Consider the following 15,946-nt stretch of genomic DNA (forward strand, 5'->3'; position numbering starts at 1 on the left):
CACATGCAGCTAGTGGCTATCTGATTAGTGCAGGTTTAAAGGATACTAGGAGAGGCTAAGGTGTATCTATAAACACAGCATAGGGCACGTAAGAAACAGGAACTAATGTTTACTTAGGAATTGAGTTTCTTGTTTGGCATGCATTATCTCATTTAATGCCTACAGCAACCTTATAGGCACATATGCAGATATGGGCTCAGTTTCACCTTTGAGACTCAGAGAGGGTAAGCAACTCACCCACATTCACACAGCTAGGGAGTGGCAGAATCTAGACTTTGGACACAGATTTGTCTCTCTCCAACACTCAGGTCTTTCCTATAGCTTAAGAAGTTAATGGGGGAGTTCTAAGAAATTAGAGTGTACAACTTGATGATGAGAAGGTGGTTTTGAGGGCTACTGAAAGGTGTTGATGTCCAAATCATAAAGACCAATCAGAGAATGTCTGTGGACATACTTGGATTGCCCCTTAGATGGTTTTGAGGAGAGAAGTTTTGGTTTACCAGGTACGTGCCTGTGGCCCAGGGCAAAAGATGGGTCTCTCTTTAGGGAAAAAAGAAAATAAGAGGAAAACAGCTGGAAGCGAGGCAGTGGATGGTGATAGAACAGAGAAGAAAGTTGACTGGAATGGTTGAAACTAAATTCAAATTCCTGCGAAATTCTTCAACTTGAAAATTGCAAGGAAAACAAAAGAGATGCAGGATCTGTAGATGAAAAGTATCTTCAGAGACATATCAACCAATAGCAGTGTGTGGACCTTATTTGGATACCAATTTTAAAAAGCAAGCATTGAAAATACATCATTAGTGCAATAATTGAAAATTTGATCAGTGACTGAATATTTGTGACTGAATATTTGATGATATTAAGAAATTACAGTTAATTTTAAAGTATGACAATGGTATTGTGATGCTTAAAAACAAAGCCCTTATCTTTTAAGATGCAGACTAAAATGAAATATGATGTACGAGATTTACTTCAAAATAATACTTATTGATGTAAACCTATGCAAGGAACTGAGAAGTGTGACAGCAGTGTGACAGCTGGTGTAGTCAGGGTGGACAGTCTCCTGGGCTCCCTTTATTATTTATTTATTTATTTATTTATTTTGAGACAGAGTCTCACTCTGTTGCCCAGGCTGCAGTGCAGTGGCATGATCTCGGCTCACTGCAACCTCCACTTCCCAGGTCCCGAGTAGCTGGGATTACAGGCACCTGCCACCATGCACAGCTAATTTTTTTGTATTTTTAGTAGAGACGGAGTTTCACCATGTTGGCCAGGCTGGTCTTGAACTCCTGACCTCAAGTGATCTGCCTGCCTCGGCCTCCCAAAGTGCTGGGATTACAGGCACCCACCACCAGGCCTGGCTAATTTTTGTGTTTTTAGTAGAGATGGGGTTTCGCCACGTTGGGCCAGGCTGGTCTTGACCTCTTGACCTCAGGTGATCCGCCTGGGCTTCCCTTTAAATGGGTGCAGTGCAGCAGAGTGCATGGGCAAGAGGAAGTGCCAGAAACAGGAAGTAGGTAAGGTTATTGGCATTAGGATTGTTAGGGGAATAAATACCTTGGTATCTATTGGAGAGCTGTGACAACTGACCCAAGACAGAAACGGATGGAATCTGGCCTGGGAACCTTTTATAAGGATCCTTGATGGGAGCAGTTGTTTATTATGATTGGCCTTAGTTTGCCTCCTCTTCTAGAACACATTACTCTGGGAATCCCTCTGTGGTAGATAATGCAAGGTAATGCTGCCTTCGGTGTAGGTTGCATCTACTAAACATTCTGATTTGGTGACATTTAAAAGAATGAGGCTTCACAGTCAGTTATTCCTCCCATCCTATCAGAACAATGTGCTCTCTGAAAACATGGTGTGCTCCAGAGAACACAATGAGCATCCTTGGCCACATGGGAATGAGAAGTGGGTCTGGGAAGGTGGTCCAAGACTACAGCTGGACAAGAAACAGCTGATGGCCAGCTTGCCAATTACCTCAGCAGAATGCATGGAGTAGTTGGGTGGCAATTTTTCCAAGGCAACTGGGAGACAGTAGGATCCAGTTTGAAGACGTTCATTTAAGAGAATTGGCAGCCACTGAAACAGATGATGTAAATTATAACATGGTATTTATTACAGCATATAATTCTGGCAATTTATCTAGCTCGCAATAATCAAATGCAACTAAACAATGATTAGATATTGACCAGTACTCTTTTTGGCAGTAATTTCTGTCCAGTTCTTTGCATTTTAAATCTCCGAGAGCTCCTGAAATGGTAATATTGATGATTTATTGCTTTCGGAGCTAAAGCAGTAGCATTTTTCTCTGTAGCCAATGTTTGTGTGTGTCTGAACAACATCAATGTTTATTTTACCTGTTATATTTTTTAAGGAAAAAATTGTTTCTTCTTGGGGGCAAAGCTAGTTCTATATGTGAAGCATGGATATTAAATTTGGAAATAGTGAACACTGCAACGCTTTTTAAAAAACAAATGAGTATTCTTTCAACATCTGTCACCCACTAGCTTTCCATTCCTGAAATTTGACATTTGCTAAGGCAAATAATTTCTGCCTCTTGCTATGATGTGGCTTAGCATGTTTTGCTACTTCTGACACGAAAAAATCAAGTGAACAGAATTTGGTTGTTTATCTCTGCAGGGACCTCAGATGCACCAACAACTGCAGTGTGAGTCAGCAGGTTGGAAACAACTCACTGAATATCCCAGGAGAGTTTCCACGGAGGCTCCTTGCTTCTGCTGACAGCTGATATGGTAAAAGGTGAACAGGAGGTGGTGATTTACTGTGAGCTTAGCGGGGAGCTTAATTTTCACTTCTTCATAGAAGTCAGGAGACCTGTTTCAAAAGCACATTATACACAAATAACTTTTATCAAGAATGATGACTTCTCTGATTGTAAAACGCCACAGCCCCTTTGCTCCTCAGAATTTGCCTGGTGTTTTGCTTCTCATTTTACATTACTCTGCTCTGAAGTTGGAAGTCCCTGAGACCAAGCTTATGTTATTAGATATACTTCCCTTACATAAAACTGTTCATGAACTAAAGGCTTTGTCAGGAAAAAACAAAAACAAACAAACAAACAAAAACTCCCCCACACACAATGGAAAATTCCAACAACTTATTTTGAAGAAAGGATGAGGTCTGGACTCCTGCTGTGACCTCCTTTTCCATCTCTACCCAAGGAACAGAGTCTAGCACCTGGCTGCACTCATCAAAGAGTAGAAGCAAATGAATGAGGCAGGAGGAAAAAGGAACCTGATTTAACTGAATTATGAAGCCCTAGATGCTTACGAGGGTTTCATGTACATTACCTCACTTAATCCTCATCCCAACCCCAGAACATGCTTAAATGAAGGACTTAAATAGGCCCAGGTTATCAAATCCAATTCTGTCCGACACTGTGCAGATGTCCCTCCCTTCCCTGTGGAACATGAATAACAGTGTAGGCATTATCTCATGACTCCATTTGCCAGTGGAATAATGAGTGTTCCATTTCTCCTTTGGTCAGCCTAGGCAGGCAGTGGGGCAGGTGTCAAGTGGAGCGGACAGGGACACAGGGCAAGTGGGGCTGGACTGTGCTTCTGGTCCCCTCCACTGTCTCAAAGCAAGTTAGGAAATGTGTTTCCTTAATTAACGTAATACAGCCTCTTTGCATCATACTAGAATAGAAGCTTCCAGAAAAGTCAAAACTATATTGGATTCTTGAAGACACGTTCTTCTCTCAGTCTTGGTTAATGGCATGGATTTCCTTTGCCCCTCAGTTCCTGAATTATACAAATAGTTACGAGGAACCACCCAGGGGACTTGGAAAAACCAGGAGATGATGAAAGCATCTTGGCGTATATTGAGAATGCTGAAATAGACTTACTTATTATGGTATGTAACGGCTGTGTACACTTCCTGCAGAAATTCAGGCCCGCTGGACTTTCCAAAGATGACCTGTTCACCAGTATAGAAAGGATCAAATTATCAGTAACATTTGGGTACATCAAATTGACTATCATCAGGCCAACAGGATGTTCTGGTATCAAAGAGCTGCATTTTGTACAATGAAGAGTGCTGGGTTGGCCAGGAGCAGTGGCTCACACCTGCAATCTCAGCACTCTGGGAGGTCGGCGTGGGAGAATGGCTTGAGCCCAGGAGTTGGAGACCAGCCTGGCAACATGGCGAAGCCTCATCTCAAAAAAAAAAAAAAATACAAAATTTAGCCAGGCATGGTGGCACATGCATATAGTCCCCGCTACTCGGGGGGCTGAGGCAGGAGGATTGCTTGAGCCTAGGAGGCAGAGGTTGCAGTAAGCTGAGATTGCACCATTGCACTCCAGCCTGGGCAACAGAGTGAGATCCTGTCTCAAAAAGAAAAAAAAAAAGAAGTGCTGGGTCTACAACTGGCCCGAGCACACAGTGCAGAGGAACTAGATATGAAGGGTGAAACGAGGTTCCAAGGGGCTATATTAGTGACCAAGGGCCACAGGTTTGTGAGATTATAAAACTAGTACTCTCTCCACTCTGCCTCACTGCCTAGAGGTCTATCCAACAGGCCAAAGTTACATACTTTCGCCTTGAGTGAGAAATCCCTGGTCCAGGTTCTTCTCTCTCCAAACATATAGACCTAGTCACTTAGGTGATTTGAATCTCCACTGCCTTATCCACATGTGTGCCATTTAGAAAAAGATACCTCCTTGGGCCTGAAGCAGCATTTAGGATGCATTACGAACAAGTGCACTTACCTTTGTGCAGAGAGAAAAGCTCTTTCCTCTAGATGCAGTAATCCCAACACCAGAACCCAGGGTTCAGTGAATGAAGAACAGACTGGATTTTAGCCCACAGTCACCCTTGGCTGGGCATCCTGGCTGCCACAGGATCTGCACAAGCATACTGGGTACTCCTGGCAGCGTCATGCCAGGGGTCTGAGCAGAGAGGACTAAGAGGACCTCACCACTGTCTCAAGCACCTTGCATTGGGAAGACAGGTGGGACATTAGGAGAAAGGTTTTTTCTTTTTTTTTTGAGACGGAGTCTCGCTGTGTCTCCCAGGCTGGAGTGCAGTGGCGCGATCTCGGCTCACTGCAAACTCCGCCTCCAGGGTTTACGCCATTCTCTGCCTCAGCCTCCCGAGTAGCTGGGACTACAGGCGCCCGCCACCTCCCCCGGCTAGTTTTTTGTATTTTTAGTAGAGACGGGGTTTCACCATGTTAGCCAGGATAGTCTCGATCTCCTGACCTCGTGATCCGCCCGCCTTGGCCTCCCAAAGTGCTGGGATTACAGGCTTGAGCCACCACGCCTGGCCGGTTTTTTCTTTTTTCTTTTTCTTTTTCTTTTTTAGAAAGGCATATTAACTGAGTGCGGTGGCTCACGCCTATAATCCCAGCACTTTAGGAGGCCGAGGCGTGTGGATCAGCTGAGGTCAGGAGTATGAGACCACCCTGGCCAACATGGTGAAACCCCATCTCTACTAAAAATACAAAATTAGCTGGGTGTGGTGGCACGTGTCTGTAATCCCAGCTACTTGGAAGGCTGAGGCAGGAGAATCGCTTGAACTTGGGAGGCGGAGGTTGCAGCCATTGCACTCCAGCCTGGGCAAAAAGAGTGAAACTCCGTCTCAAAAAAAAAGAAAAAAAGAAAGAAAGTTATATTAACTGAATTCTATGACTGACGGGAAATAGTAATAGCTAACCACTATCTCACTTAGTAGGAGATGGTTTAAAAAGTATAAATTCTGGTATTTTAAGTTCCTTGGAGCTCACTCCATTTACATACACATATATATACATATATATATATAATTTGATTTATATTTTGCCTCAGGACAAAGATCCACTCCTAGATGGTGTGGAGGTGGCGTGTGTTTATAATTACTAGGCAGTACTTTGTATTTATTAGCACTGTGGTCGGAGGCTTGGGTAAGTGTGTAACACAGTGTGCGTACAACACAGTGTGTACAGTGTGTGCACGGAAGACACTGAGCAAACATAGTGCACGTGTTGAGCCATCTCTTTACTTTGTATGCCTTTAGAGTGGGGTAGTCCTATGGGCGGTATGGAAAGACTTTATGATTTTTTTTAATCCTCTAAAATGATCTGTATGTTCCAAGTTCACTACAGAGTAAGTTGAGAAAGAGATTGTCAGGTAAGACTGACCCTATTTCCCCATCGATATCCTGGGCACAGAAGCCCTTGCACATGCTGAGCAGTGTTGGCCTGCAATAGACGGACTCTGTACACTGATGAGTCCTGGACTTGGTTCCTGTGAATTGACAGGGGTGTGCGGCCCACGCTGATTTGAGGCAAATGTTCATTTCCCTCCTTACCGGCATCGCGCTGCTGGCATCTTCTCCACACATAAACTGGATCTTTATTGTAATGTTCCGGGCTGATGCTAGTTTGTTAACAAAGTTCAGCCTCTGTGGGTAGACATAGAGAAGATTTCTGGAAAAGAAGAGATACAGAATCAATGAAAAGGGTCTAGAATTTATTTTAACTAAGTTCTTCAGTGAATGCCGAGACTTCCATTCATGGGGTGCTTTTTCTAAAGAAGCTTTTCCTCTAATAAGTGAATTATCATTGGAGGGAGTGAATTACTTGATTCTTCCTCTTCAGCTACAGTCATCTGAAAATAACCTCCATCGCTCTCTGTTTCGCTACAAGTAAAGACGTATCTGCTGCAGCTTAGAAAGTCTTAATGTCTTGGAATGTGGAAATCTGCCTAGAGGTAATTGTATCTCTGATACACACATAAAGAAAGCAAAAAAGGTCCAGCTCATTTTAAATAAAACTCATGGCCATAGATGATGGCCTAATGTTATTCTTCTCTTTTTTCCTTCCTAATCTTTATGTAGCAGTTTCCTTTTCTTACTGGCACGGCACTTGTATTGGCTTAGCTTTCTGTTCTTATTTAAGATGACAGCTCAAACCTCCAATTACTGTATAACAACAACAATATGAATAATATATCCATCCATTTGACAACTATAGGACAGGCACTAGGCTACCCAGTGCCTGGGTAACTTGCATATATTTTTCTTTCTATTTGCATTATTAGTAGTAGGTTCCACTAAAATGTAAGTTCCACAAGGCCAGGGGTTTTTCTCTGATGTTTCTGATTAACTGATGTATCTCCAACAGCTAGAATAGTGCCTGGGACATAGTAGTACTAAGTAACTATTTGTTGAATGAAGGAATGAGTGTATACATAACTGATGAAGTATATTCCTGGCTTGAAGAAACAATAATGATACTAACATTTAAACAGGCCTTATCCTGAGTCAGGCCAATGTTCCAAATACTTCATATTTATTAATTTGTTTAATTCTCATAGCTATCCTATAGGTAGGTACTATTATCATTGTCATCATCCCCATGTCACAAGTGAGGAACAAACGAGATACAGAGATGTTAGGTAAGACACCCCCTATTATATAACTAAATAGCAGAGCTGGGAATTGAACCCAGACTGTCTAGTTCCAGAGTCATGCTCGTAACCACTGTATTCTCTCAGATAAGAGCCCTGATAAGCATGGCCTTTTCACACTGTGCTATCCTGACATCTCTCAGGGACAAGTTTGCCTTAATTGTCTAGGTATTAACAGTGGCATGTCAACCTGCATTTCCCAGCCCATCTCACAGAGCCTTAGTGTTCCGCAAAGTGTTAACAAGTGTGTGGGGAAGGTGGGGGGTTAAGCAAAAGTGGTTGGGAAAGACCAGGGCGAAGCGAGATAAACAGGTTACTATGCACTGAGAATGCCTTAGAAGGAGAAAGACTCTTCTTTCCCCAAATGTTTTTACCTCAGAACTCCTTCCATTTATTTATCTTTTCATGGCACATTTTATGAATTTAACATTCTGAGAAATTACCTGGGGGAAACGTTGAGATAAACTTACTTAGTTACAGAAGAACATCCCACATCAAGGAAAGAAAAGTTAGGGCACAGGGATTCTCTACTCAAATTTCTTGCAAAATAGTGAATGCTCTCAGGTATTCGAGAGGAAAAATGATAATTGGAACAATCAAGAACACACAGGAGCCGTTACATTGGATGTGCAAGTTCAAAGACCGTGGAGGCAAATAAATAGCATTCCTAGGTCTTATTTTACCCCCATCTCTCTATTTTGGGTGACTCCCCGGAGGCAGAATAGGGGTGGCCTGGTGCTGGGAGCGAGTCTGAGCTGCTGTACCCTGTGACTTTCTGGGTTGATATATGACAATACTCAATGAGCTTCAAATACCAGTGAGGTGTAGATGGTCTTCCCAGAAAAGTAGACGACAGGCCATGTCACACTAAAGGGATTAGCATAGAATTCTGGGGTGCTCAGGCCAGGAGGCTCCTAGACTGAGCCCTAACTTTTAAAGATGAGACACATGATGAATGAGCCACAGAGCAGGCAGAGATCCAGTACAGTGCTGTTTCTACTCAACCACTGGCTGCCTTAGCAGCACTTCCCAAATCTTACTCTGTCTAAACTGAGGCAGCCTAAAACCCTGATGCAGGTGGATACGACTGAGCCGCTGATGCTGTCAGGAGTGGACGTGGATACAGTAAATGATGATGGCAGTTTACAGTTGGGGTGCAGGGATGTGTGTGGGGTGCAGACCCCTCTCTGCTTACTGTTCACTTCTGTTCATCTCCACTGCCACCAATCAAAAAAGCAGAGCTAATGTCTGTGGAGCGGTCATATCAGAGAGGGGTAAAAGGTGTTCCCTCTGGAGGCAGAGAGCTGAGATTCGAATTCTGCTTTTGCTTCTGTTAGCTGCATGGCCTTTGGCAAGTTACTTAGCTTTTCCAAAGCTTATCCAAAGCATAATTGTGCCGACCTCAAAGGGCTGTGGTGAGCATTAATGAGCAACAACTGAAACCTAGAAGACTTCTTTGGAAAAAAAAAAAAAAGCCTTCTCTGAACAGATAAGTTTTATGACTAGCAGTAGACTTCTATTATCGTCATTACTATAATAGAAGCATGGCATATGCTTCTAAACGCATGATTTACGACACATGATTTACTTCTGTACCTTATCAAGTACAAAGTCTGTAAACGTATAAATGTGAACATTGAAAACATCCTGCAGTTACATGGCCCTCTAAAAACATAAATGATAGTTATTATGATAATTATTTCCTCCACACGGCTAGCAAGTCAGACCCACACTCCAACCTACCTTGTCCCTGTCTCTCCACTCCGAACCACCCTCATTCTCACCTGGACCCCTGCAACGCCTTCTCAATAGATCTTGGCTTCTACACTTGCCTCTTACAATGTTCTTCATATATTGGTCAGAAGGATCTTTCAAAAATGTAAAATAAATTATGTCAGGCCCCTACAAGGGTTTCCCAAACTTTTTATCACGGGTCCTACATGACCTTGCCCTTGGCAATGGCTCTGACCTTATCTCTCACCATTCTCCCATGCTGGCCTTTTTTCAAAACCTAGAACATTCCAAATTTCTTCCTTCCTTCATGCCTCTGTTCCCCAGAGTGCTTCTCCATTCACTAAATGACTGGTTCTTCTCATCTTTGGAGTTAGCTCATATGTCATATCTTCTGAGGTCTTCCCTACCATTCTATTTAATTGGTCCATTCCACTTTCACATACACACTCCCTCTTTCATAATCATATGATTATCATATTCAGAGATGATTATGAAAGTCATGTGTGCCCATTTTTTTTAACCTTGCATAACTTAGAAGTACATAAAAGTATAAAGAAAAGCATAGCAACCACCCACTATACCACTGCACTGAGGAGGATCACTGTTAAGACTTTAACACATTTCCATTTAGCCTTTTCCCCTCTACACATGAAACTTTTTTTTTTTTTTCCTATTTTTGAGACAGGACAGGATCTCACTCTGTTGTCCAGGCTGGAGTGCAGTGGTGTGATCACGGTTTACTGCAGCCTTGACCTCCTGGGCTCCAGTGATCCTCCAGCCTCAGCCGCCCAAGTAGCTACAATAGTAGGCATGCATCAGGACACCTGGGTAATTTTTAAATTTTTTGTAGAGACAGGGTCTCACTATGGTGCCCAGGCTGGTCTTGAGCTCCTGGCCTTCAGTGATACTCCTGCCTTGGCCTCCCACAGTACTGGAATTATAGGCGTAAGTCACTATGCCCGGCCACATTAAACATTTTTGTCATACTGTATGTACAAAGTTTTATCTTTTCTTATGCCACCAAATATTGTTCAGTTATGACCATTTCCCCAATGTGACTGTTTTCAATAAACATGACTTTAATGGGTGCATATCATTGCATGTTGTGAATATGCCATAATTTACACTGGTCTCCTCTAAAAATAAGTGTTTAGGTTATTTCCTTGTTTCAGTTAGAAAGCTGTGGTGAACACTTGATATATCTTGCCCCTCTACAGTGCAGCATACTTTTGGAAGAATCCCTTTATATTCTGTAATGCTTAGCTTCATCATCTTTGAATTAATTAAAAGACGCCAATCAACCTTTCTTGAATGCTGTGTTTGAAGGCATAATGAGCCAAAGTTTGTGAAGGTGCTTTGAAGTAGCTGGATGAAAGGGACTGTGTAAATCCTAACAGTAGTAGCCCTGCCAGACTGCTCTCACCACACTCGTCTCTTACATTCCAATACCAGGGCACCGCCACCCATTCCCGTGCACCCCCACCACTGCTCAGCAATTTTGCCCATTGCTTCCAAAGGGGTTGCTCACCCCTGTATCCGAACATCACCACCACAGATATTCAGTGTTATCAAGTACAAAGTCTGTAAACGTATAAATGTGAACATTGAAAACATCCTGCAGTTACATGGCCCTCTAAAAACATAAATGATAGTTATTATGATAATTATTTCCTCCACACGGCTAGCAAGTCAGACCCACACTCCAACCTACCTTGTCCCTGTCTCTCCACTCCGAACCACCCTCATTCTCACCTGGACCCCTGCAACGCCTTCTCAATAGATCTTGGCTTCTACACTTGCCTCTTACAATGTTCTTCATATATTGGTCAGAAGGATCTTTCAAAAATGTAAAATAAATTATGTCAGGCCCCTACAAGGGTTTCCCAAACTTTTTATCACGGGTCCTACATGACCTTGCCCTTGGCAATGGCTCTGACCTTATCTCTCACCATTCTCCCATGCTGGCCTTTTTTCAAAACCTAGAACATTCCAAATTTCTTCCTTCCTTCATGCCTCTGTTCCCCAGAGTGCTTCTCCATTCACTAAATGACTGGTTCTTCTCATCTTTGGAGTTAGCTCATATGTCATATCTTCTGAGGTCTTCCCTACCATTCTATTTAATTGGTCCATTCCACTTTCACATACACACTCCCTCTTTCATAATCATATGATTATCATATTCAGAGATGATTATGAAAGTCATGTGTGCCCATTTTTTTTAACCTTGCACTGCATGGCCTTTGGCAAGTTACTTAGCTTTTCCAAAGCTTATCCAAAGCATAATTGTGCCGACCTCAAAGGGCTGTGGTGAGCATTAATGAGCAACAACTGAAACCTAGAAGACTTCTTTGGAAAAAAAAAAAAAGCCTTCTCTGAACAGATAAGTTTTATGACTAGCAGTAGACTTCTATTATCGTCATTACTATAATAGAAGCATGGCATATGCTTCTAAACGCATGATTTACGACACATGATTTACTTCTGTACCTTATCAAGTACAAAGTCTGTAAACGTATAAATGTGAACATTGAAAACATCCTGCAGTTACATGGCCCTCTAAAAACATAAATGATAGTTATTATGATAATTATTTCCTCCACACGGCTAGCAAGTCAGACCCACACTCCAACCTACCTTGTCCCTGTCTCTCCACTCCGAACCACCCTCATTCTCACCTGGACCCCTGCAACGCCTTCTCAATAGATCTTGGCTTCTACACTTGCCTCTTACAATGTTCTTCATATATTGGTCAGAAGGATCTTTCAAAAATGTAAAATAAATTATGTCAGGCCCCTACAAGGGTTTCCCAAACTTTTTATCACGGGTCCTACATGACCTTGCCCTTGGCAATGGCTCTGACCTTATCTCTCACCATTCTCCCATGCTGGCCTTTTTTCAAAACCTAGAACATTCCAAATTTCTTCCTTCCTTCATGCCTCTGTTCCCCAGAGTGCTTCTCCATTCACTAAATGACTGGTTCTTCTCATCTTTGGAGTTAGCTCATATGTCATATCTTCTGAGGTCTTCCCTACCATTCTATTTAATTGGTCCATTCCACTTTCACATACACACTCCCTCTTTCATAATCATATGATTATCATATTCAGAGATGATTATGAAAGTCATGTGTGCCCATTTTTTTTAACCTTGCATAACTTAGAAGTACATAAAAGTATAAAGAAAAGCATAGCAACCACCCACTATACCACTGCACTGAGGAGGATCACTGTTAAGACTTTAACACATTTCCATTTAGCCTTTTCCCCTCTACACATGAAACTTTTTTTTTTTTTTCCTATTTTTGAGACAGGACAGGATCTCACTCTGTTGTCCAGGCTGGAGTGCAGTGGTGTGATCACGGTTTACTGCAGCCTTGACCTCCTGGGCTCCAGTGATCCTCCAGCCTCAGCCGCCCAAGTAGCTACAATAGTAGGCATGCATCAGGACACCTGGGTAATTTTTAAATTTTTTGTAGAGACAGGGTCTCACTATGGTGCCCAGGCTGGTCTTGAGCTCCTGGCCTTCAGTGATACTCCTGCCTTGGCCTCCCACAGTACTGGAATTATAGGCGTAAGTCACTATGCCCGGCCACATTAAACATTTTTGTCATACTGTATGTACAAAGTTTTATCTTTTCTTATGCCACCAAATATTGTTCAGTTATGACCATTTCCCCAATGTGACTGTTTTCAATAAACATGACTTTAATGGGTGCATATCATTGCATGTTGTGAATATGCCATAATTTACACTGGTCTCCTCTAAAAATAAGTGTTTAGGTTATTTCCTTGTTTCAGTTAGAAAGCTGTGGTGAACACTTGATATATCTTGCCCCTCTACAGTGCAGCATACTTTTGGAAGAATCCCTTTATATTCTGTAATGCTTAGCTTCATCATCTTTGAATTAATTAAAAGACGCCGATCAACCTTTCTTGAATGCTGTGTTTGAAGGCATAATGAGCCAAAGTTTGTGAAGGTGCTTTGAAGTAGCTGGATGAAAGGGACTGTGTAAATCCTAACAGTAGTAGCCCTGCCAGACTGCTCTCACCACACTCGTCTCTTACATTCCAATACCAGGGCACCGCCACCCATTCCCGTGCACCCCCACCACTGCTCAGCAATTTTGCCCATTGCTTCCAAAGGGGTTGCTCACCCCTGTATCCGAACATCACCACCACAGATATTCAGTGTCCTGCCCCACATTGCCAGCACTCCCCACCGAGCACACAGCTGGAAGGAAACTCAAGATAATTTGGTCCAACATCCCATTTTTTGAAGGCCAGGAAACTAACTCTCAGGAAGGGTAAATGAGTTTGCCTGGAATTTCTTTTAAGGAGATGCATTTCCTAAGGGTCATCATATTTCTAAATCAGTAAGAGTGCTAAGTAGTATGTTTTGTTAAATCTGCATGCTTTTAAAGAAATGAATACAAAAGAATAATAATGTTTTCTTTTGGGAGGGAAGATCTGCCTGCGTGGCCAGTAACCCGGAGTCCAAGCCAGATAAGAATAATTATTAACGAACTGATAAACAGGCTCATATGCTTCATATGTGATCAATTAAGCGTCTCATACTAGCCAGAGAATCATGTTATCTAAGTATTTTTGAGAGGACAGCCCATGACCTTAATAATTTGCCACTTGTTATGGCAAAGTTATTTTGAAAGTTTTCTAAGTAACTGAAGGTCCAGTGTCTGTGCTAGGCATTTAGTATAATCTTATCTTTCTCCAAATGTGGACAAAAGCGGTTTTCTTCAGTCACATATATCACCACATAGAGAACTGGGCATTTGATATTCATCAGCAATTTCCCCTCCAAGGCCCTGTCAGATGGCTTTTCTTGATTACAAACTATTTTGGAAACTCCAAATTCTTTCCACTGATTTAGCAACGAGCCCTCAACTTATTTTTAAACTGCTGTAATTGAGCAGCTCTGGGGTTAATCTGTGGAATCTGGTCATTTTTAGATCAAATTTTCAGCCAAACACTCTGCTCTTACCATCTTGGGACCACCTTCTATTTCCTTTGCTGAGAATAGGTTAACCAAGGGACCTGGAAATCATTCAAAGCCACAATGCAAAAACATCACTTTGGCTTCTCCCAAGTTTATCCTACTCTTTATCTGGTGCAAGGAAACAGACAGAGAAACCTGACCCTGTTACTTATTCCCCAGATGACATCAATGTGCTCTCCCATGGTCTTCTACAGCTTGGAGCTGAGCTCAAGGAGCAAGTGAGTTACAGCAAAAAGCACACGAGCCACCTGTTTAAGCAACTGGACACCTCGAACACCTCTTTAGCTGAGCTTCTAGGTCAGCCAGCAGGAGAGAAGGAAAGAGGGCTTTGAGAGGAGAGAGGAGCAGCTCAACAAAAGGGGTGAAGGCCCCCCTCAGCAGGCTGCTGAGCTCCAGTGTCAACTGGTTGCAGGGATGACCTACAGGGAGGGATTTAATGAGGAGCTGAAGTTGCTGGAGCAAAGTCGGAAGATGCAGCACTCTTCAAGGCAAATGGGCTTCCAGTGACAAAGGTGATGGATGATGTCATGGTGAGTCAATCATTACTGATCATTTGAGTTGGCCATTATTTTAACAGATTGGCAAATAGGTCATGGGAATAGGGTTCATGAAGTTGGGGTTATTTCTTCTGTGAAAAAGCCTGGTTAAGAAGAGTGGAGGTGCAAATAAACCTTCACAGTGCGAATGCGTATGCATTGGCCATTCCTGGTGATGGTAAGCTAAACCATGTTTTGAGTAAAAAACATTGTGTCACTGATTCCCACATCTGCCAAGGAGAACATGGAGGACCAATCAGTCATGTGATAAAGCTAGAATCCCAAGCCTTCTGTAATCTGATAATATTTTACTTACAGGGCCTTAAAAATCCCAAAGAGAGCCAGAGTATCATCGGTAGTTGTTTAAGGTCGAATAACCCTTGTTGCTTCTATTTCCTGGGTGTCTCTTTGAAAGTGGGACTGAGATGAGCCAATACTCAGTGTATAATGTTGAGTGAAAATGCAGAAAATTAAATTTTATCTTTGACAGGGCTGTAAATATGCAAAAATTGAATATGCATGAAGGCTAGCAGCTAGAAGATGATGTGGGAAAGTGAAAAAAGTAGATTTTATTTTGAAATGAAATTGGTGTCAATTTTGGTTTTATTTTTGTTATTTCAATATGCAGGCCGAAACAAAGTAGTAATGTCAAATATACGCCTTTTTTAAAAAAGGAGGAAACAAAGAAAAAATATTTGCTGATTTTGTGGGCTGCATTGTGAATCTCAGTAGCACCTGTAATTTAAGTTGCTTTTATACCAGGGGAGATGGGATTTATGAAGACTTGTGATTAGATAATGGGTGGAAATGTCCTTCAAAAAATTGCAAAATGCTCTACAAATGTAAGGTGAACAAGTCAATTTCATCACCTGTAATAAAAGGGCTAGAGCCAATTCTGAAATGCAATGATGCCTAAGAACTGCTTTGAAAACTACAAAATATGATACTAATTAAGATGATCTTCTTACCAGGATTGTGTGAACCAACTGAGTGCCTTTTAAAATGCAACTTTAAACACTCTGCAGGATTGTGAGATATTGTATGTTACCTGGGAAGTCAATCAATCTCTCCGAGATCCTCTCTTCATTTTTCCATTTCTCTCAGTCTGTGTCTTTAATTTGTGTATTTCTCTCTGCCTCTCTTTCAGTCTCTCCCAGACTCTATATATCTCTCTGATTAACATTCCCCTGCCTTCCTCTCTCATAGCCTCTTTTTTTTTTTTTTTTGCAGATAGAGTCTATGCTCTTT

General features: G+C 42.1%; 1 protein-coding gene across 1 annotated transcript in view; it reads right to left on the bottom strand.

Moving 5' to 3' along the window:
• The window catches only part of DOCK8 (dedicator of cytokinesis 8), a 291,909-nt gene that overhangs the window by 114,927 nt on the left and 161,036 nt on the right, over positions 1-15,946 (bottom strand). Inside the window, exons 15-18 of the mRNA XM_011970193.1 lie at positions 6,316-6,433; positions 3,875-3,945; positions 2,703-2,841; positions 1,984-2,085 (exon numbers count right to left, since the gene is read on the bottom strand). Coding sequence (XP_011825583.1) covers positions 1,984-2,085; positions 2,703-2,841; positions 3,875-3,945; positions 6,316-6,433 — 430 coding nt within the window. The remainder of the gene's footprint in view (positions 1-1,983; positions 2,086-2,702; positions 2,842-3,874; positions 3,946-6,315; positions 6,434-15,946) is intronic.

Source organism: Mandrillus leucophaeus, unplaced genomic scaffold (assembly GCF_000951045.1).
Source record: "Mandrillus leucophaeus isolate KB7577 unplaced genomic scaffold, Mleu.le_1.0 Scaffold93, whole genome shotgun sequence".
In the NCBI taxonomy this organism is placed as follows: domain Eukaryota; kingdom Metazoa; phylum Chordata; class Mammalia; order Primates; family Cercopithecidae; genus Mandrillus; species Mandrillus leucophaeus.